We start from the raw sequence: 22,607 nt of genomic DNA, 5'->3' as shown, positions 1-22,607 counted from the left end.
AAACACTTTCCACACAAATTAAGTCTGATCTAACCAACTGGAAAAATATTAAATGCTCTTGGATTGGGGGAGCAAATATAATAAAGATGACAATACTACCTAAACTAATCTATTTATTTAGCACTATACCAATCAGACTCCCAAAAAAACTATTTTGATGACATAGAAAAAATAACAATAAAGTTCATATGGAAAAACAAAAGGTCAAGAATTTCAAGGGAATTAATGAAAAAAATCAAATAAAGGTGGCTTAGCTGTACCAGATCTAAAATTATATTATAAAGCAACAGTTATTAAAACCATCTGGTATTGGCTAAGAAATAGACGAGTTCATCAATGGAATAGGTGAGATTCAAAGGACAAAACAGTCAATAACTTTAATAATCTAGTGTTTGACAAACCTAAAGACCCCAGTTTTGGGGATAAGAATGCATTATTTGACAAAAATTGCTGGGAAAATTGGAAATTAGTATGGCAGAAAGTAGGCATTGACCCATACTTAACACCATACACCAAGATAAAGTCAAAATAGCTTCATGACCTAGGCATAAAGAATGATAGTATAAATAAATAGGAGCACAGGATAGTTTACCTCTCAGACCTGTGGAAGAGGAAGGAATTTATGACCAAAGAAGAACTAGAAATCACTATTGACTACAAAATAGGAAATTTTGATTATATCAAATTGAAAAGTTGTTGTACAAACAAAACTAATGCAGACAAGATTAGAAGGGAAACAATAAATTGGGAAAACATTTTTACAGTCAAAGGTTCTGATAAAGGCCTCATTTCCAAAATATATAGAGAATTGACTTTAAGTTATAAGAAATCAAGGCATTCTCCAATTGATAAATGGTCAAAGGATATGAACAGACAATTCTCAGATGAAGAAATTAAAACTATTTATAACCATATGAAAATATGCTCCAAATCATTATTAATCAGAGAAATTCAAATTAAGTCAACTCAGAGATATCACTACACACGTGTCAGATTGGCTAGAATAATAGGGAAAGATAATGCAGAATGTTGGAGGGGATGTGGGAAAACAGGGACACTGATACATTGTTGGTGGAATTGTGAAAACATCCAGCCATTCTGGAGAGCAATTTGGAACTATGCTCAAAAAGTTATCAAACTGTGCATACCCTTCGATCCAGCAGTGTTTCTACTGGGCTTATACCCCAAAGAGATACTAAAGAAGGGAAAGGGACCTGTATGTGCCAAAATGTTTGTGGCAGCTCGTTTGTAGTGGATAGAAGCTGGAAAATGAATAGATGCCCATCAATTGGAGAATGGTTGAGTAAATTGTGGTATATGAATGTTATGAAATATTATTTTTCTGTGAGGAATGACCAGCAGGATGAATACAGAGAGGACTGGTGAGACTTAAATGAACTGATGCTAAGTGAAATGAGCAGAACCAGGAGATCATTATATACCTCAGCAACGATACTGTATGAGGATGTATTCTGATGGAAGTAGATTTGTTTGACAAAGAGATCTAATTCAGTTTCAATTGATCAAGGATGAGCAGAAGCAGCTACACCCAAAGAAAGAACACTGGGAAATGAATATAAACTGCTTGCATTTTTGTTTTTCTTCCAGGGTTATTTATACCTTCTGAATCCAATTCTCTTTGTGCAACAAGAGAACTGTTTGGTTCTTCACACATATATTGTATCTAGGATATACTGTAACCTTTTTAACATATAGGACTGCTTGTCATCTGGGGGAAGGGGTGGAGGGAGGGAGAGGAAAAATCGGAACAGAAGTAAGTGCAAGGGATAATGTAAAAAATTACCCTGGCATGGGTTCTGTCAATAAAAAGTTCTTTAAAAATAAATAAATAAATAAAAACATATGTACAGATAATTTGACATTGTCCCTTTCATAGCCTTATGTTTCAGATTTTCTCTTCCTTCACCCCACCCCCTTCCCTAGATAGCAAACAATTCAATATATGTTAAACATGTTGAAATATATGTTAAATCCAATATCTATAAATATATATAATTCTCTTGTTGATCAAAAAAAGAAAGTAAATGAGTAAGAAAACAAAATGCAAGAGAATAACAACAAAAAGAGAGATAATGTTATGTTGTGATCCACATTCATTTCCTACAATCCTCTGGGTGATGATGGCTCTCTTCATCACAAGATCATTGGAATTGGCATTAATCATCTCATTATTGGAAAGAGTCATGTTCATCAGAATTGATTGTTGGATAATATTGATATTTTTGTATACAATGATCTCCTGGTTCTGTTCATTTTAGTCAGGATCAGTTCATATAAATTGCTCCAGGTCTCTTTAAAAATCATCTTCCTGATCATTTCTTATAGAACAATAATATTCCATAACATTCATATACCATGACTTATTCAGCCATTCTCCAACTGATGGGCGTCCACTCAGTTTCCAGTTTCTTGCTACTACAAAAAGGGCTGCCACAAACATTTTTGCACATGTTTGTATTTTACTTCCTTTAAGATCTCTTTGGGATATAGCCCAATAGAAACACTGCTGGCCAAAGGTTATGTTTTGATAACTTTTGAACATAGTTCCAAATTGCTCTCCAGAATGGCTGGATCCGTTCACAACTCCACCAACAATGCATTAGTGTCCCAGTTTTCACATATCCCCTCCAACATTTGTCCTTATCTTTTCCTGCCATCTTAGCTTATCTGAGATGTATATAGTGGTATCTCAGAGTTGCCTAAATTTGCATTTCTCTGATTAGTAGTGATTTAAAGCACCTTCTCATATGATCAGAAATACTTTTAATTTCTGCATCTGAAAATTGTCTGTTCATATCCTTGGACCATGTATGAATTGGAGAATTATAAATTTGAGTCAGTTCTCTACATATTTTATAAATAGGAGGCCTTTATCAGAACCCTTAAATATAAAAATGATTTGCCAATTTATTCTTCCCTTTTGATCTTGTCTGCATTTGTTTTGTTTAGTCAAAAACTTTTAAACTTAATATAATAAAAATTTTTATATCTGGTGTTCATTTATGAATTTCAGTTCTTCTTTGGACATAAATTCCTTCCTTCTCCATAGATTTGAGAGGTGAACTAGTCTATGTTTTCTAATTTGCTATGATATCACTCATATCTAAATCATGAACCCATTTAGATCTTTTCTTGGTATGTGGTGTTAGGTATGTGTTGAGACCTAATTAAGTAGATTAATTTAAGTAGTATAGTCATTTTTAATATATTCACTGTCTACCCATGAGCACTTGATATTTTTCCAAATGATTGGGTCTGACTTTATTTGTATGGAAAGTGTTTTGTAGTTGTGTTCTTATAAATTCTGACTTTTTCTTGGCAGATAGATTCCCAAATATTTTATACTATCAACTGTTATTTTAAGTGGAATTTTTCTTTGTATCTCTTGCTGCTGGACTTTGCTGGTAATATATAAAAATGGTGATGATTTATGTGAATTTATTTTGTATCCCCTTGGCTAAAGTTGTGAATTGTTTCTAGTAGTTTTTTAATTGATTCTCTAGGGTTCTCTAAGTATACCATCATATCATCTGTAAAGAGTGACAATTTGGTGTCCTCATGACCTACTCTATTTCATTTAATCTCTTTTTTTCTCTCATTGCCAAAACTAACATTTTGATTACAATATTGGATAGTAATGGTGACAGTGGGCAATCTTGTTTCACTAGTGATCTTATTGGGAATGCTTCTAGTTTCTCCCTATTACATATAATGCTTGCTGATGGTTTTAAATAGATGCTACTGATCATTTTAAGAAAAAGTCCATTTATTCATATGCTTTCTAGTGTTTTTATGAGGAATGACTGTTGGATTTTACCAAATGCTTTTTCTGCATTTATTGAGATAATTATAAGATTTTTTTTTGTTAGTTTGGTTATTGATATAGTTGATTATGCTGATAGTTTTCCTAATATTGAACCAGCCCTGTATTCCTGGTATAAATCCTACTTGGCCTTATATTATCCTAGGGATGACTTTTTGTAATCTCATTGTTAATAATTTATTTAAGATTTTTGCATCAATATTCATTAAGGAAATTAGTCTATAATTTTCTTTCTCTTTTTTCACTATATCTGGTTTAGTTATCAGCACCATATCTGTGCCATAAAAAGGAATTTGGTAGGACTGCTTCTTTTCCTATTTTTTCAAACAGTTTATATACTAATATTATTAATATATATTACTATATGTACTATATAAAACATATTATTATATAATTACAGTAAATTATGTATATATATATATATATATATATATATATATGTGTGTGTGTGTGTGTATGTAGTAATTGGAATTAATTGTTCTTTGAATGTTTGGTAGAATTCACATGTAAATATCTCTCTGGCCCTGGGAATTTTTTCTTAGGAAGTTGATTAATAGTTTGTTCTATTTATTTTTCCAAAATTGGACTATTTAAGTAATTTATTTCCTCTTCTATTAACCTGGGAAATCTATATTTTTTTGTAGATATTCTTCCATTTAATTTAGATTTTTAAATTTATTGGCATATTTTTGGCAAAATAACTCCTAATTATTGCTCTAATTTCCTCTTCATTGGTGGAAAGTTCTCCCTTTTCATTTTTGAGAGTGACAATTTTATTTTCTTCTTTCCTCTTTCTATTCAACTTAACTAAAGGGTTATCTATTTTGTTGTTTTTTTTTCATAACATCAATACTTAGTTTTATTTATTAATTCAATAGTTTACTAATATTTTCAATTTTACTAATCTGCCCTTTTTAATTTGTTCTTTTTATAGCTTTTTTAGTTGTAAGTACAATTCATTGATTTTCTCTTTCTCTATTTTATGCAAGTAAGTATCTAGAGATAGAAAATTTCCCCTTATAATACCTTTGGCTGTATCCCACAAATTTTGGTATATTGTTTCATTATTGTCATTCTCTTGCATGAAATTATTGATTATGTCTATGATTTGTTGTTTCATCCATTCATTCTTTAGGATTAGATTATTTAATTTCCAATTAATTTTTGTTCTATTTTCTCTTGGTCTTATATTACACATGTGACTTTTGTTGTACCATGATCTGAAAAAAAATGCATTTGCCACTTCTGCCTTTCTGCATTTGATTTTGAGGTTTTTATGCCTTAACACGTGGTTAATTTTTGTATCAGTGCCATAAGCCACTGAGAAAAAAGTAAACTCCTTTCTGTCTCCATTCAATTTTGTCCAAACATCTATCATACCTAATTTTTCAATATTTTGTTTACCTCCTTAACTTCTTCCTTATTTATTTTGTGGTTTGATTTATCTACTTCTGAGAGAACAAGGATGAGATTCTCTACTAATATAGTTTTGCTGTCTATTTCTTCTTGCATCTCTCAACTTCTCCTCTAGGAATTTGAATGCTATACCATTTGGTGCATATACATTTAATATTGATATTGCTTTATTGTCTATGGTGCCCTTTAGTAAAATATAGTTTCTTTCCTTATCGCTTATAATTAGATCTGTCTTTTCTTTTGCTTGATCTGAGATCAGGATGGCTATCCCTGTTTTTTTTTTTTTTTTTTTTAACTTCACCTGAAGCATAATAGATTCTACTCCAGTCCTTTACCTTCATCCTGTATGTACCACTGTGCTTTAAATGTGTTCCTTGTAAACAACATATTGTAAGATTCTGACTTTTAATCCAGTCTGTTATCTGCTTCCATTTTATGGGAGAGTTTATCCCATTCACATTCACAGTTAAAATAGTAATTCTGTATTTCCTGCCATCTTATTTACCCTAAGTTAGGCTTTTCTTTTTCCTTTCCCCTTTCCCTCCTCCCAGAATTTTGTTTTTGATGACCACTTCCCTCAAACAGTCCTCCTCATTTAGAGGCCTTGCCCCTTTTTACACCTTTCCCCAAATATGTCTATTTTTCCTTCTATTAGTCTTTCCCTTTCTTTTCCCCTTTCCCTTCTTCTTCCCTATAAGGTGAAACAAGTTTCTTTGTGATACCAAATAGGTCTGATATTTTCTACTTTATTCTCTTGTTCTAGAACTTTAGTGAAAATTTTCTTAATTATTTCTTGTAATATTGTATCATAACTTTGGGTAGTTTATCAATTCTTTTCTTGGGTTTCCTTAATCTGTTTTCCAGAACAATTATTTTTTCTAATAAGATGATTTATATATTTTTCTCTTTGTTAGTTTATTATTTCTTGGTTTCTTATAATACCATTTGGTTTCTTTGCCCAATTCTAGTTTTAAGGAGATTTTTAAAATATCATATATCTTTTTTTCCCCCACTATTAACTTTTTAAAGATAATTTTCTTGGATTGCTTTGGGTTTTTTCCCTGTAATTGTCCTTGATATTTCTTATTTGAATTTAGAATTCTTTTTAAATTTCTTTCAAGAAATCTTATTTTGGGTTTATGACCATTTGGTGTTACTTTTTGGAATAGTTTTTTTTTTAAATCACTATCTTCCTCTGAATATGAGGAATATATGAATATGATTATTGAAGAATATATGGATATCTACCACAGTAGCTATCTATGGATAGATTCTTTTTTCTTTGCTTACTTATTTTAATCTTATTATTATTTTAGCAACTTTTTATTATAATCAGGGTACAATCCCAGATTGTGGGTAATTGCTTGCTCTAGGCCTCAGCACCTTCTTATTGTTATTTTCTGAATTTGATCCAGGGGTCCAAAATCAGGTTATCCTTTCCTTCCCAAATCCATAGTTAAGATTCCTAGCTATACAGTCCCCAATATGCTCTTGTGGGGTACAGAACTCACAAAACATGTATTTACTCCTCCATGTCCATAGCCACAGCCAGAGATCACATCTGCTCAGCACCACCCAACTTGGTAGCCAAAAACAGCAAGGGGTTTGTCAGTCTTCCCTTACCTAGCCATCTGATCTGCTCACTGTTTTATAGATGAAAGTCTGTAAAGTGAAACTGAAGCTGTAAGGTGAAGTTCATGTAGTGAAAGTTCTTAAGGCCTTGTCTGATTTCATTCAAAGGAACTGACTTCAGGACCTACTGTTTCTTGATTCAGCAATTCTGCTGAATTGGAGATCTTAACACTTCATTCTGAATAGATTTTAGCCCTTGGAGGTCTTGTCTTTCCTGAGGTTCTCTCAAGTTGTTTCAGTAAGAAAACTGCTTTTACCCCTCTATTTTTTTTGCTGCTCAACATTCATTTTCCATGTGCTATTTTATTTGTGTACAAAGTTTGGAAATCTGGAATTCTCTCTCCTACTCTGCCATTTTACTAGAATTCCACTAATTTAGTGTCTGACCTTAGATCATGTTATTCATCTGAACCTCCATTTCCTTGTCTATAAAATGAAGCAATTGGATTCAATTCTCTCTAAGGTCTTTTACTGTTCTAGAAACCTATCTATGATCACAGGATTATAGATTTAGAGGTAGGAAGGACTTCAGGGGATTTCTAGCCCAATTGTTTCATTTTACACATGAAGAAATTGGCAGTCAAGAAGGTTGTGATTTGACCCAAGTCACTTATGAAATAGGTGTCAGAGGAAGCAGCTGCTTTGAATACAGGGCCAGGATGTTTCTTACTAAATGTACCTGTCTCTATGCTTTTTTTCTTGGGTTCTTGGCCTGGAAATAAGTTCTATGTCCCTGAAGTCTTAACTATGCTAGTATTGGAACTTAATTGCTCCATTGGCATCCTTCCCAGAAAACCACCCTTCAGAAAGTCTCAAGTGGCACCACTTTGTATAACCCCTTCAGATCTTGTGGCACCTTTCTCTTTAAATATTGGCTCACTATTTGCTCCTTAGCATATTGTTCTGAAGGTGATATTATAAGAATTCATGCAGTTAATATGTCCTCAGTGAACATTGTTTTGGAATCTACTGAAGTACTTTTTATCTCTTTTCCCCGAATGCTGGGAGTTTTTTTTTTTATCAGAATCCATAATTTTGCATCTTTCAGACTGAATAAAAATGTCCTCAGGTGAGCACCTCATTACTATGAGTTTCTATATAAATTTATTCATTTATTATAAATAAAAAACTAACAAGAGGCTAAAATATACTACATCCTGACAGTTAGGTGATAGATTTGAGATGTAGAATGAGACGTCTTTTTAAGTGTCATTGAGAAAATTTGTCTTATTTATGCATATTTATTATAAGTGGTTTGCTTTTCTTTTTCTTTTTTTTTCAAAAGAAATGAAAAGAGAGATAGAAAAATAAATGTTTCTTAATTGAAAAAAGAAGAAAGTTTCCATAGTCATTATTGGACCTTGAATCATAATATTGGGGTTGAATTCCTGAACCTTTTTCTCTATTAAGCTTTGCAACTTTCACATTTTTCTTCTGTGAATCTTAGCATACTTGTTTCCAAAATATGTTTTATAATAGATGATAATTGCCATTTCTTTCAAACTCTAATGTTCACTGACTAAACAGTAGGTTCCTATTGGTGGCTAATGATATTTCATTACATCCTCAAAGTTCTTGGAAATTTGATTTTTACCTGTTGATTGTTATAGAATTAATGATCCCTCTTCAATTGTCCTCATTCTTTAAGTATCTATCTTCTAGTTATATGTCTTTGAGTAAGTCATTTAAGCTCACTGTCTTAAATTTCTCATCTATTAGATGAAATTGAACTAGGTGACTCCTAAGATTCTTTCCACAATGAATTATCTGCAATTCTCCCATTGGGTGATGTAAATGTTTAGAGTCACTGTTTAAGAAACCATCTATACCCCAGCTGTTGCTCCCATTATGCTGGATCATAAGGGGAACTGGGAAGAGAGTTCTCCCATGAATGATAAAATCAATAAAAATAAATAATATTTGATACTGACCAGCAATGTAATACTATCTTTTTCCTCCAGTAATGTCCCATTTCAAATAAATAGCAAAGAAATTTATGGACCTTGATGACCCAATCATTATCAATTTGATGAATAATTTGGTAGCTACCAAGCTACTAAAGCACTAGAGTTCTTTACATATTACTATGCTCTTTCATCTCTCCTTCATGCAATCTTGGGTATGAATATGCTTCTTCAGGTTAAAGAACAAAATCTTTTTCTAGCAAAAGAGATTTTTATTTTAAAATGTTTCAATCCATTTCATCTCAAGTATCAATGATAAAGGTGAGGTTGAAATATGAATCCACCAAAAATTCTCTGGGTCTGGACCCCCTGAGCTTCAGAATAAGTATATTGCTTTTGGGACATATTTGATAGGATTCTCATAGTGCATATCCTTTTTGTTTTCCTAGTGAAGTGATCTTATTCTTCAGTAAATTAGTGCTCATCCAGAATGATTCCAGATAATTTAATATATGTATTTTGATTTATAGTTATAACATTTCAAACTTCTTAGCAGCTTGATGAGAATGCTTATTTTTCTTCAAATATATCTTCAACTTTCTTACCTCTACAACTGTGTTCATACATTTTACTCTGCCTAAATTCCCTCTCCTTCATTCCTGTCACATTTTCCATCTTTTAAGCTACAGGCTAAATTTCTCTTCTCCATAAAGTTTCTGGAGGTTAATTCAAGCATAATTTTTCTCTTCTTCCATATAATTCTCATATCATTTAGTTCTTATCCTGAATGCTTCTTATATTGTGGGCACTTGTATACATGTTACATCTTACTTACTGAAAACTCTTTAGGAGAAGTGAGTATGGTTTATTTTATTAGCCTCAATATGGGACATATAATAGTTTGTAGATTGTATATAAAGTATTGATAGACTTTACAACTAACTTGGAGTGACATCCTCATCCTCAGAAAGTAGGGTTTTATTTATTTATTTTTTTGCCTGAGATAAAGAGAAAGAACATTAAATAAGGAAAACTATAGGTGTTGATGAAATAACATTACAGAAAAAGAAGGACAAAGATTAATAAGGTCCTGGGATGAGGGAAGTCAGAGTTAGATCTAGGCAGAAAAGAAATTGTCCAAGAGGTTTTGCTATTGCAGCTTTATAGGAAGGGCAGGTCAGGGGAAGTAACTGTGATCATCTTCTCAATGCACATATCCTTCTACTTCCAAGTTTAAGTTTCACCCTTCAGAGCCTTTTAGTGACTTAATTTAGTACTAAGGAAACTCTGAGAGATGTAGATTTTTTTTTCTTCATTTGAACTATTCTATGGGGCAAACAATGATGCTCAGAGAAGTAATTTTTTCAACGTTTCACATAAAATGACCTTTAGTTATCTATATTTGAACCTTCCCAATGAGGCAGTAGGGTTCTCTGAAGAATCTTGCAATTTCAGAGTTGTTACTTAAAGCTGCTTTGGGGAATACTCTGCTTTTTTAAATTTAGACTCATATGTTGCTTAAACAAAAAAAAAAATCTTCCAAATGATTTGAATCCTGATCTAACAACATTTCTGAAAAAAACATACAGGAAAAAATGCTCTAAATTACCATTGATTAGAGAAATGCAAATTAAAACAATTCTGAAATACCAGTTCAAACTTATCAGATTGTCTAATATGAGAAAAAGAAAAATTTGGGGCTGACTTTGGGTCTGGGATAGTTTGACTATATAGCAGGGCAAATGCAATTTTATAAAAATTATGTATGACATTTTTCTTCAACAAATTGTCCTGCAACTGGAGAATGGACTTTTGGTTGAGAAGTTGTCATGACTGAAAAATCCATGATTGAAGAGAGTTTTCTTTAGGTCCACAAGATGCACATTTTTATTTTTTCATTTTCATTTTGGTGCTTTTAAAATTATTTGTTTTTCATAATAATTTATATATTTTTTGAGGAATGAATTCCATCCCTGCCCCACCCATTGAGATGGTAAGAAAGGTTATATTAACTGTACTTGTGTTATATTAACTGTACCATATAAAACATTTCAATATTAGCCATATTGGAAAAAGGTGAAAAAAACTGCATTCAACTTCCATCCATTATTTCTTTAAAGATAGATAGTATATTTCATCTTAAAGCCTTTGGAATAGTCTTGGATCTTTGTATTATTCAGAATAAGTCATTAAAATTGATTATTGAACAATATTGCTACTATGGAATATAATCTCCTGATTCTGTGTACTTCACTCTGCATCATTTGATATTAGCTTTTTATGTTTTTACTGATCATCATATTTCATAATATAATAGTTTTCCACCACAATCATATAAAACAATTTATTCAACCTTTATCTGATTCATGGGCATCCCTCAATTTCTTAATCTTAGCAATCACAAAACAAAACAAAATAAAACAGCTGCCATAAATATTTTCACTTACATAGATTCTTTTCCTTTTTCTTTGGTATCAAAGACAGGCAGTATTAGTAGTAGCATTGCTGAGTTGAAGGGCATGAATGCTTTGACAATACTTTGAGAATAGTTTGAAATTGTTCTTCAGAATTGGTTGAATCACAACTTCACTATCAGTGAATTAGTGTTCCAATTTTTCTATATCCCCTTCAACATTTGTCAATTTTCTTTTTGTCATATGAGACAATCTGATAAGTCTGAAGTGGTATTTCAGAATTGTTTTAATTTGCATTTCTCTAATCAATGGTAATTTAGAGCATTTTTTCCTGTAAGTATAAATAGTTTTAATTTCTCCTGAAAACTACCTATTTTTATTCTTTGACCATTTAATAAGTGGGAAATGATTTGCAATCTTATAAATTTTACTCTATTCTCTATTTTTGAGAATTGAGATTTTTGTCAGAGAAACTTGTTATAGATTTCCCCCCCACTTTCCTGTTTTCCCCTCCCCAATCTTTGGTTTTGTTTGGGCAAAATGTTTTTCAAAATTATTCATCTTACTTCTAATGTTCCTCTCTATGACTTGTTTCAAATTCTTCTCTTATTTACAGATTTGTCAGGTAAGATTTCCCTTCCTCCCTTAATTTGCTTTTAACATTATCTTTACTGTTTAAATCATATATGTATTGACTATATCTTTGAACGCAGTGTGAGATGTTGGTCTAAACCTAGTTTCTGCCATACTGTTTTTCAATTTCCCTATGATTTTTGTCAGATAATGAGTTTTTCCCCCAAACTTTAGATCTTTTCATTAATCAAACACTAGATTTCTTAAGTTATTTACTTCTTTTTATTGTATTCCTAATCTATTTCACTAATCCCCCACTTTGTTTCTTAGACAGTACCAGATTGTTTTCATGATTACCACTTTGAAATACAGTTTGAGATTTGGTACTACTAGGCAATGTTATTTCACTTTTCCCCTCATTGATTCTCAGTATTTTTGACATTTTGTTCTTCTATATGAACTTTGTTAATTTTTCTACATCCAGAAATTTTTTTGGAGAATTTTATTGGTATGGCATTGAATACATAAATTAACTTTGGTAGAATTGTCATTTTTATTGTATGGGTTCACTTTATTCATATACAATATTTTCCCAATTGTTTAGATCTGACTTTATTTATGAAAAAAGTATTTTGTCATTATGTTTATATAATTTCTGGGTTTGTCTTGGCAAGTAGACTCTTATGTATTTTATATTGTTTTCAGTTGTTTAAAATGGATCTCCTTTTTCTATCTCTTCCTTTTAGACTTTGTTAACATATGGAGATACTATGGACTTATTTTATATCCTGAAACTTTGCTAAAGTTGTTAATATTTTCAATCAGTGTTTCATTTGATTCTGCAGGATTTGTAAGTATACCATCATCTGTATATCCATATATTCTATCCTGTGTAAGGAATAATAGCTTTATTGCCTAATAATATTTTTATTGCTTCAATGCCTTTTTAAAAAATTTTATTGCACTAGATCATGAAATCAGAAAGATGATGCCATGGCATGTGAGTGAATTGGATATAAGTAATGGAGGGCTGTGCAAGGTCACCTGCCTCCCTCCTTCCCTCCTCCACCCTCCTCCCCCCACCATTACCCACAGAGTCATCTGGGTCTAGTGGTAAGCTATGGATCAGGATGATTGGAGATGGCCATGGATAAAATGGGAGACTGTGACCTTTTTCATTAAGGCTAAATCAAATAGCTAACATTTCTAGTACATTATTGAATAATTCTGTTGGTAATTGATTTCCATACTTTATTTATGATTTTGTTAAGAAAGCTTCTAGGTTATCCTCATTATAAACAACACTTGCTAATGATTTTGGATAGATATTTCTTATTTGAAGGAAAACTTAATTTATTTCTCAGCTTCCTAGTTTTTTTTTGGCAATGAATGTTGACTTTTATCAAAATTTTATTCTGCTTTTATTGGGACAATCATATGATTTTTGTTGATTTATTATTGATATGGTCAATTGTGATGTTAGTTTTCCTAACTTTGAATCAACCATGCATTCCTGATATAAGTATAATCTGGTTTGGGGCAGCTAATTGTCTTAGTGGATAAAGTACTGTCTCTAGAGTCAAGAGGAACGGAGTTCAAATCTGGCCTTGGACACTTAACATTTATGGCTCATTCTATTTCTTTTTCTAAGATAAAGTTATTTAAAAATCCCATTTCCTCCTCTGTTAATCTGGGCATTTTATGTTTTTATAAATATTCATCATCTTTACTTAGACTGTCATATTTATTGATATATAATTCGTCAAAACAATTTATTTTAATTTTATCTTCATTGATAGTGCATTCAGCTTTTTCATTTTTTTGATATGAGTAGATTGTTTTTTATTTCTTTTTGAAAAATAAATGTGCCAATGATTTTTTTTTATTTTTCTTGATTTCTCATAAAATCAGTTTCTACTTTTATTTCTTGGTTGAATAATTTTAAAAATTCAATTTTATTAACCTTTCCTTTGATTTTTCAGATGTTCCAATTTAATAGTTAATAATATTTAATTGATTCTTTTTTCTAGTTTTTAAATTTTGTACTCAAAATATTTACCTGTTCTGTCTATATTTTTATTGAGGTAAGCATTTAGAGATATAAAATTTCATCCCAGCACTTCCTTAGGTATATCTCATCAGTTTGGATATACTGTTTTATTGTTGTCCTCATTAATGAAATTTTTTTTGTTTGTATACCCACTTATTACTTAGGATTAGATGATTTAGTTTCCAACTAATTTTAATCTATATTTTATGAATCTTTACTGAATATAATTTTTATTGCATTATTGTCTGAAAATGATGCATTTAATATTTCTATTTTTCTGCATTTGTTTGTGAGGTTTTTATGCCCTGGTACATAGTTAATTTCTATGACACTATGTAAAGTATAACAAAAGGTATACTACGTTTTAATTTTGTTCAATTTTCTAGAGGTCTATCATACCTAACTTTTATAAAATTCAATCATTTCCTTAATTTGTCTTATTTGTTTTCTTGTTAGATTTATCTAGCTCTGAGAGGGGAAAGTTTCCCCTCCTGTATAATTTTACCATCTATTTCTTCTTGTAACTTACTTAATTTTTTCTTTAAGAATCTGGAAGGTATTTCATTTGCTGCCAATATATTTAGGTTTGATATCACTTCATTGTCATTCATTTTAGTAAAATGTAATTAGGTCTATTTTGGCTTTTGGTTTGTCTTAGATCATGGTGGTTGCTACCCTTGCTGAAGCAAATTAGTTTAAAATTCAGTGCCTTATTTTTACTTTGTGAGTGTATCTGTTTTGAGTGCCTTTTTGGAAACCATATATGCTTGATTTCTCGTTTCTAATCCATTCTGCAGTTAACTTCCTTATAATGGATAAGATCATTCCATTCACATTCAGTTATGATTACTATCTATTTCCTTCCATCCTATTTTCTTCTGTTTCTTCTCATTCTTTTTTTAGGATTTCTCTCCTCAAAAGTCTATTTTACTTCTAACTACTGCCTCCCTAATTCTGTCCACCTTTTTAGTATTCTGATAAGATCATCCTGGATGAGAAATATTCTGATGAGAGGTTCATCATTGTCTGCAAATCACCCATTTTTTCTTTCCCCTGGATAAAGCTATTTCTTGTAATTTTATGTGATAAAAAGTTCTCCATCCTACCTCATCCCTCTCCATTCTCAAAGTGTATTTATTCCTCTTTCAAAAGCCTTCAATTTTTAGAGACCATTTCAACAAAATCAACTCACATCTATGCCCTCTGTCTATGAAAACTGATGCCAGTCTTAAACATATGGTATACATTTCCATGTAAAAACACAAATAAATTCTCCAGATAAGTTCCCTGAAATTGATCTTTGATATTGGCTGTTATATGGTAAATTTTCTATTGAGTTTGGGTTTAGTTGAAAGAAAGTCCTGAAAATCTGCAAGCTTGTTGAATGTCTTTTTTTTTCTTTTTTCATTCAACATTATGGATAATTTTGGTGGATATGATATTTTTGGCTTCTGGCCTAGTTCTTTTGATTGCTGGTATAAATGATTCTAAGACCTATGGTTTTTTATTGTAGCTACTGATAAGTCCTGAACAATTGTAATTGTAGCTCCAGCATATTTGAGGGTTTTTTCTTGTTTCTTGCAAAACTTTCTCTTTGATATGGGGTTTTTGAAATTTGGCAATAGTATTCCTATTTGTTTTCCTCAAAGGAGTGTGTTTAGGTGGTAATGGATGGACTTTTCTCTATTTCTACTTTCTTCTCATATTCTATCACTCCAAGACAGTTTTCTTGGATTTTTTTTGCATTATTGTGTCAAGATTCTGTTTTTTCAGATAGTCCAATTATTCTTATATTTTCTTTTGCTTTCAGGTACTCCAATTATTCTTATATTTTCTCTTGATCTGTTCTCCAGATCTATGGTTTTTCTTATAAGATGTTTCAGATTCTGTCCTATTTTTTCATTCTTCATATTCTATTTTGTTATTTCTTGATCTCCTCTAGCTGCACTGGCTTCTTCTTGCCCAATTAAAATTTTCAAAGGGGTATTTTTGTCTTAAGATTCTGTATCTCCTTTTCTAGTTGGATAAATGAAAAAAAAAAATAATCTTGTTTTTCTTGTTTTTTTAAGTTTTTCATCAATATCTCTCATTTGATTTTTAATTTTTTTTTTGATTTCTTCTATAAATTGTCTTTGGGCAGGGAGCCATTTAATGTTATTCTTTGAGGTAGAAGTTTTTTTTTTTTTTACTTCAGTCTTCCTCTCTGAAAATGAATCCTAATCTTCCCTGTTCTTATAATTCCTAAGTTTGGGTTTTTCTTCTTTGCTAATTCATTGTTTTTTAAATAAGAAGTATTAGTATAAATAGGATGGGGGTATGGGGTCTTTGACTTCACTTCAGCTCTTTCCTCTGATCTAGAATTTCAAATCATAAACTCCAGGCTCCTGCAAGTACCTGCTGCCAGCAACTTCCCTACGTCACTGCTTCTGCACTCCTGGTGTATTTGTTCCTTTTTTGCCTAGGGCCACAGGTGCCCAGTGCTGCACAGCTGTGCCTAGACTTCTTAATCAGCTGAGTTTTCCTCAGTCTTCCTAGGCTTAGACCCAGCAATCAAACAGGTCAAGATTTCCGTGGTTCCTGATGAGGCTCCAACTAAACCCAGCTAACCTTAGGGTTCCCCATTGAATCTCTGAAGAGCTTTCCAGGAGGTGTTTCCAATTCACTCTGGTTAATCTCAAGGGTATTTTTTCTGAACTTCCATGGTTGTGCCAAGAGGATTCCTGTTCTGCCCTAAGTCTTCTTGATTTTTTACCAGTTTATGTTTGTTCTGAAATATAAATTTGTTTCGGGGAAATCTATAGAAATTGAAATTTACTGACCTACTCCACTATTTTCCCCAAATTCTCCAATTTTTCCAATTTTAAAATTTGATTTTATTTAAAAATCTGACCAAATAATATTTCTTCTTTTCTATCAATGCCTTTCTGGAGATGGTAAGCAATCAGATATAGGTTAAACATGTCCAATTATGTAAAACATTCCATATTGATAATTTTGCCCAAGAAGATTCACATAAAATGAAAAAAAAGAAAGAAAATGAAAAATCATGCTTAGTTTGTATTCAATCAATCTTTATCTGAAGGTGAATAGTTTCCTTCATAATTACTAGTTTGGGATTGTCTTATTTTGTTGCTTGCTAAGAACAACTAAATCATCCACAATTCTTCATGGAACAATAATGCTGCTATTGTGTACAATATTCTACCAATTCTTTTGACTTCCCAATGAAACATTTAATAAGTCTTCCTAGATTTTTCTAAAACATTGGCCCATCATTTATTATAGCATAAAAATTCCATTACAATCATATACCACAGTTTCTTTAGTCATTGTCTAATTGTTGGACATGCTTTTGATTTCCAGTTCTTACTACTATAAAAAGAACTTCAATAAATATTTTTATACAAATAGGTCTTTTCCCATTTTAGGGAGGATATCTTTGAGATATAATGCTAGTAGGAGTATCTCTGGATCAAAAGATATGGGCAGTTTTATAACCATTTGAGCAAACTTACACATTGCTCTTCAGAATGTTGGATCAGTTTACAACTCTATCAACAATGCATCAGTGTCTCAATTTTCTCAGAAAATCAGCTTTTAGTTTTATTGATAAGTTTAATAGTTTTCTTCTTTTAATTTTATTAATCTCTCCTTTAATTTTTATGATTTCAAATTGAGGTGGAGTATTTCAACTTGTTCTTTTTATATATATTTTAAAGTTTCAAGCCCTATTCACAGATCTTTTTGTTTTTTCTATTAAAAATTAATTTAAAATAAATTAAATATAACAAATTAAAATAACAATTTTCTTCCCCCCCCCACAATTTTTTTTTCTTCCCAGTACCATTTTGGCTTCATCCCATAAATTTTGGTATGTTTTCTTAATATTGGCATTTTATTTAATAAAATTATCACTTATTTTTATGATTTGTTCTTTGATTCACTTGGATTTTACAATTTATTTAATTTCCATTAACATTTTAATTTCTCTTTTCATTATCCATCATTGAATGCAATTTTTACTGTACTACGATCTGAAAGGGATACATTTGCTATTTTTATTTTTCTGCATTTGGTTGTTAGATTTTAAAAGTTCTTATTTAGGTGCCATGTACTGCTGAGAAAAAGGTATACTTCTTTCTATCCCCATTCATTTTACTCAAGAAGTCTATTATATAAATTAAGTTCTATATAATTTTATTTATCTCCTTAATGTTTTTTGCTTTTTTTTTTAACCTATCTATTCATGTGAGAGAAAAGTAAAGATTCCCCACTAATAGAGTTTTATGCTCTATTTTCTCATATAAATTATTCAATATCTTCAGAAATTTAGATGCTATATCACTTGGTGCATATATGTTTAATATTGTTTTCACTATATTGTCTATGGCACCTTTTCACAAGATATACTTTCCTTCTTTTAATTAGACCTATCTTTGCTTTTACTTTGAGATAAAGATTGCTAATTTGGATTTCTTTGCTTCAGATTAAACATATAGGTTCTGTTGTAGTCTCTTCCTTTACCTTGTGTGCATTTTTGCTTTCAATGTGTTTCTTATAAAGAATATATTATAATTAATCCATTCTGCTATCCACTTTCACTTTATGGGTGAATTCATCCCATTCACATCTATAGTTATGATAACTAACTGAATATTTTTCTTCATGCTTCTTTTTCATATTTATTCCTCTCTCTTACAGCTCATCCTTTCCTTCTTCACTAGCATTTTACTTCTGATCACCACCTTCCCCTGTATACCTTTCTCTTTATCAGGCATCCTTCCCTCTTCTATTTTACCCATTTCTCTCTATTTCCTTGTAGAGTAATATGGATTTCTAAATCCAACTGAATATGAATGTGATTCCCTCTTTGAGGCAATTTTGATGAGAGCAATATTTAAACTTTGCCTATCAAATCCTCCCTACCTCATCTTTCCCTCCTTTATAATAACTCTTTCATTCTTCTTTTATGTGGGATAATTTGCTTCATTCAATGTTCCCCTCCTTCTTTCTATGCAATTTTCTTTCTCATGCATTTTTTTGGGTGGTATCATCCCATTAAAGTCACTTAATATCTACATTTCTGTCTATATATATTCCAATTGCTCTTATAGTAATAATGTTGAGTTACAAATATTATTTTGCACACAGAAATATAGACAGTTTAATCTTATGAATTGTTTATGTTTTTTTCTTGTTTCTTTTTTACCTTTTTCATGCTTCCCTTGAGTCTTATATTTTGAAGTTAAAATGTTATTAAATTCTGGCCTTTTAATAAGAAATAATTGAAAATTCTACATTTCATTAAAATCAATTTCCCTATCTGAAAGATAATGTTCAATTTTGAAAGTAGATGATTCTTGCTTGTAATCTTAACTCTTTTGTAGAATTTGAAATTAAGTCCTGAGTCTGCCATTTGTGACCTTTGTGATGTTGCCAAGTCATTTTTACTGGAGCTTGCTGTTCTCTCCTATAAAAAAGGATGTTCATCTTAGGGATCTCAGGTCCTTTGCAGTTCCAGATCTCTGCTGCAAAATTTAATAATATTTTATTAACAGATGGAAAAAACCAAGGCTCAAAGAGGTCAATTTGATTTGTTTGAGGTCACAGAATTTAAAAGTGTCTAAACTGCCACTCAAAACCAAGCCTTCCGATTCAAAGGCCACTGATTCATTGTTCCCTTTCTTTTTTCTTTACTATTCATGAGTCTTTTTCTTGTCTGTATCTCCAGTGCTTGTCACAGTGCCTCGTACATAGTAGATACTTGATATTTATTTAATTAATTGGAAAAAACAAATAAAAATAAGATGTGATTCTTGTCTTCAAAAAGGAAATGTAATTAAAGGCAAAACAAAAGGTAAAAGCTATAGTGTGAAACACAAAAAGTAAGTGGTCAAAGAAAACAAGGCACATATTTGCAAATTGATATCACTTAGAGGTCAAACATCAATTGAATAGGTACTGAATTTTATGTTAATCTCATTTGTGAAGCAGGTGCTAATGTTCTTTTCAATATACATTTTCATCAGTTAGCAATAATTAAGTTTTGAATATATGTGCTACAACCCCAAGTATTTAACATTTTTAATGGGAATACGTACATTTTTTTTCTGTTAAATTTCAGCTGACCTTATTTATTGCCACATGAGGAAGTCTCTTTTTTGGAAGACATTCACTGGTGGATCAAGGAGTCAACTTCGAATGGCAGAGAGAAATCAAACAGTGGTGACTGAGTTTATCCTGCTTGGCTTCTCTGAGACACATCCAATTCAGCTTGTTCTCTTTTGTATCTTCTTTTTTTTTTACGTAGTAGCCCTAGCAGGTAACACTCTTATTGTGGTGGCCATCGGTGTAGATTCTGGTCTCCATACACCCATGTATTTTTTCCTTGCCAATTTGGCCATCTTAGATATTGGCTGCACAACCACAGTTCTGCCTAAATTGCTGGAAAACCTTGCAGACAAGAAGTCTATCTCCTATGTTGGGTGCATGACTCAATTGTATTTCCTTACATGGTTTTTGGGTGCTGAACTCCTACTCTTCACAGCTATGGCTTATGACAGATACGTGGCCATCTGTCACCCTCTGCATTATACTACAATGATGAGCAGAATGGTTTGTCTCCTCCTAGCTGGTAGTGTGTGGGCCATTAGTGCCATTAGTTCATCAGTGCACACTGGTCTTATGATACAGTTAACCTTCTGTGGCCCAAATAAAATTAAGCACTTTTTGTGTGAAATCCCCACGTTGCTACTGCTCTCCTGCACCTCTACATACCTGAACAATATCATGATAGTCATTGCAGATGTATACTTTGGGGTGATTAATTTTGTGCTCACTATGGTATCCTATGGCTTCATTATTTCCAGCATCCTAAAGATCCGTACCACAGAAGGCAAGAAAAAAGCCTTCTCTACCTGTTCTTCCCACCTCATTGTAGTTACTATATATTATACCACAGTTATATACACATATATTCTCCCAGGTTCTGGGTCCTCCATGGATAATGGCAAAGTAGTGGCTGTCCTATATACCACTATCAGCCCAACTTTAAATCCTCTCATTTATACTTTACGCAACAAGGATTTCAAAACAGCCCTCAAGAAAATGTTTCCATTCATTAAATAAATAATTGTAATTTGTTCATGTGTCTTGGTTATAATTTTATTTCTGAAATTCTAGTATAAAATATGTTGTAAAAGGTAAGTTAGTTTCTAGGAACCTTTGTTAGATTTACTAAGAATCTCAGAACTCAGAACGAATCTCTGGCTAACTTGAGCCTTACCACACTGCTGCTCTATTCCCAACTTATTTCAGTTTTGGGTCATGCAATACTCTCTCAGGCCTCATAAGCTTATTTTTCATGCCTTGTTACCATTTCTTTATCTTGAATCAGTTGCTAACCAAATTCTGTTGATCTTTACTTTACAATACCTATTATACAGTTTCTCTTCTCATTGTTCAAATGATATATCCCAGATCATGATTCCATCATTATATTATTTACAATATATCTAATTATTTGTTTGCCTCCAACGTCTTCCTGTTTTCAATAAAACTATATATATATTTCATACAGAATGATTCTACAGTCAGATTTAATCATAACATTTTCCTACCAAAAATTTTTAGAAGATCCTTATTACAAATGAAAAAAAAAGAAGATAATTTTTTATCTTAAAACTTAGGGCTTTTTATAGTCTCACCATACATAATCATATTTTTATCCACACTTTACATTCATGCACATTCCATTTTATATCTACTCCATATTAATGACAATGTTTCTAAGCAATATGCATTAAAAGTATCTAGTTAGGTGGCAAAGTGGAGAGATGACTAGACTTAGATTTAGGAAGTCCTGACTTTGAATTCTGCCTCAGATATCTATTAGTTGTATATTCCCAGACAATTATCCAAATGAGGATAATAATATTGCCTTCCTCACAGGATCATAGCAATGATCCAGTAAGATAATAGATATGTAAACTGCCTCTGAAATCTAAAAGAGTTATAGCAATATTAGCTATTATTGTTATAGTTGACACCTAACTGGACATAACGTACTGGATTTGAAGCCAAATCATATGGATTCAAATCCTACCTCTTCTAATTAATACTTGTGTGATTGAGCAAATCACTTCATCTTTCTCAGTCTCATTTTCTCAGCTATAAAATAAGTTTAAATAAATTATGTCTGAGGTTTTCTCAGGTATAAATTAATAATACTGTGATCTCTTTCAGCTCCAAGTCTATGGTTACTCTATTTCTACAAATTTATACAGATAGTTTCAAATGCCTGGAATTCACTTTTTCTTCATCTCTATTTTTCAAAATTCTATTCTCCTTTCTCAAATCAGGCTGAACTCAGATATCTCCTTGTCATCTAAACATCTTCACTGATCCTCCTCAGCTGGAAGTAATCTCTCCTTGTTTTTTAAAGTATTTCCTTAAATTATTCTTACTTACATATAAACATTTTAATCTTCATTTTTTTTACAATGTGAGTTCCAAAGGCACTCCATCTTTTTCACCTTTTCTCCCCCTTGAGAAAGCAATTTAATATTAATTATATAAGGGATGTCATGGTTATATTAGCCATGTTACAAAAGAGAACACATAAAGCTGAGAAAAATAAAGAAAAAAATAAAATATGCATTTCAAATTGTATGCAGAATTCATCAGTTCTCTCTCTCTGAAAGTGGTTAGCATTTTTGTTATGGGTACTTTGGAATTCTTAGATAATTCTCTTGATCTGAATAGTTATATTTTTC

The 22,607-nt window shown here is 31.5% G+C and overlaps 1 protein-coding gene across 1 annotated transcript; it reads left to right on the top strand.

Moving 5' to 3' along the window:
• Positions 1-20,034: 20,034 nt before the first annotated feature.
• Positions 20,035-20,961, top strand: LOC127547193 (olfactory receptor 13A1-like). Its single transcript, XM_051974005.1, has one exon. It carries the CDS (start codon positions 20,035-20,037, stop codon positions 20,959-20,961), a length of 927 nt encoding a protein of 308 aa, XP_051829965.1.
• Positions 20,962-22,607: the final 1,646 nt, after the last annotated feature.

Source organism: Antechinus flavipes, chromosome 2, assembly GCF_016432865.1.
Source record: "Antechinus flavipes isolate AdamAnt ecotype Samford, QLD, Australia chromosome 2, AdamAnt_v2, whole genome shotgun sequence".
Lineage (NCBI taxonomy): Eukaryota > Metazoa > Chordata > Mammalia > Dasyuromorphia > Dasyuridae > Antechinus > Antechinus flavipes.
The sequence above is the reverse complement of the archived record's forward strand: the minus strand, read 5'-3'. Positions and strand labels throughout refer to the sequence as shown.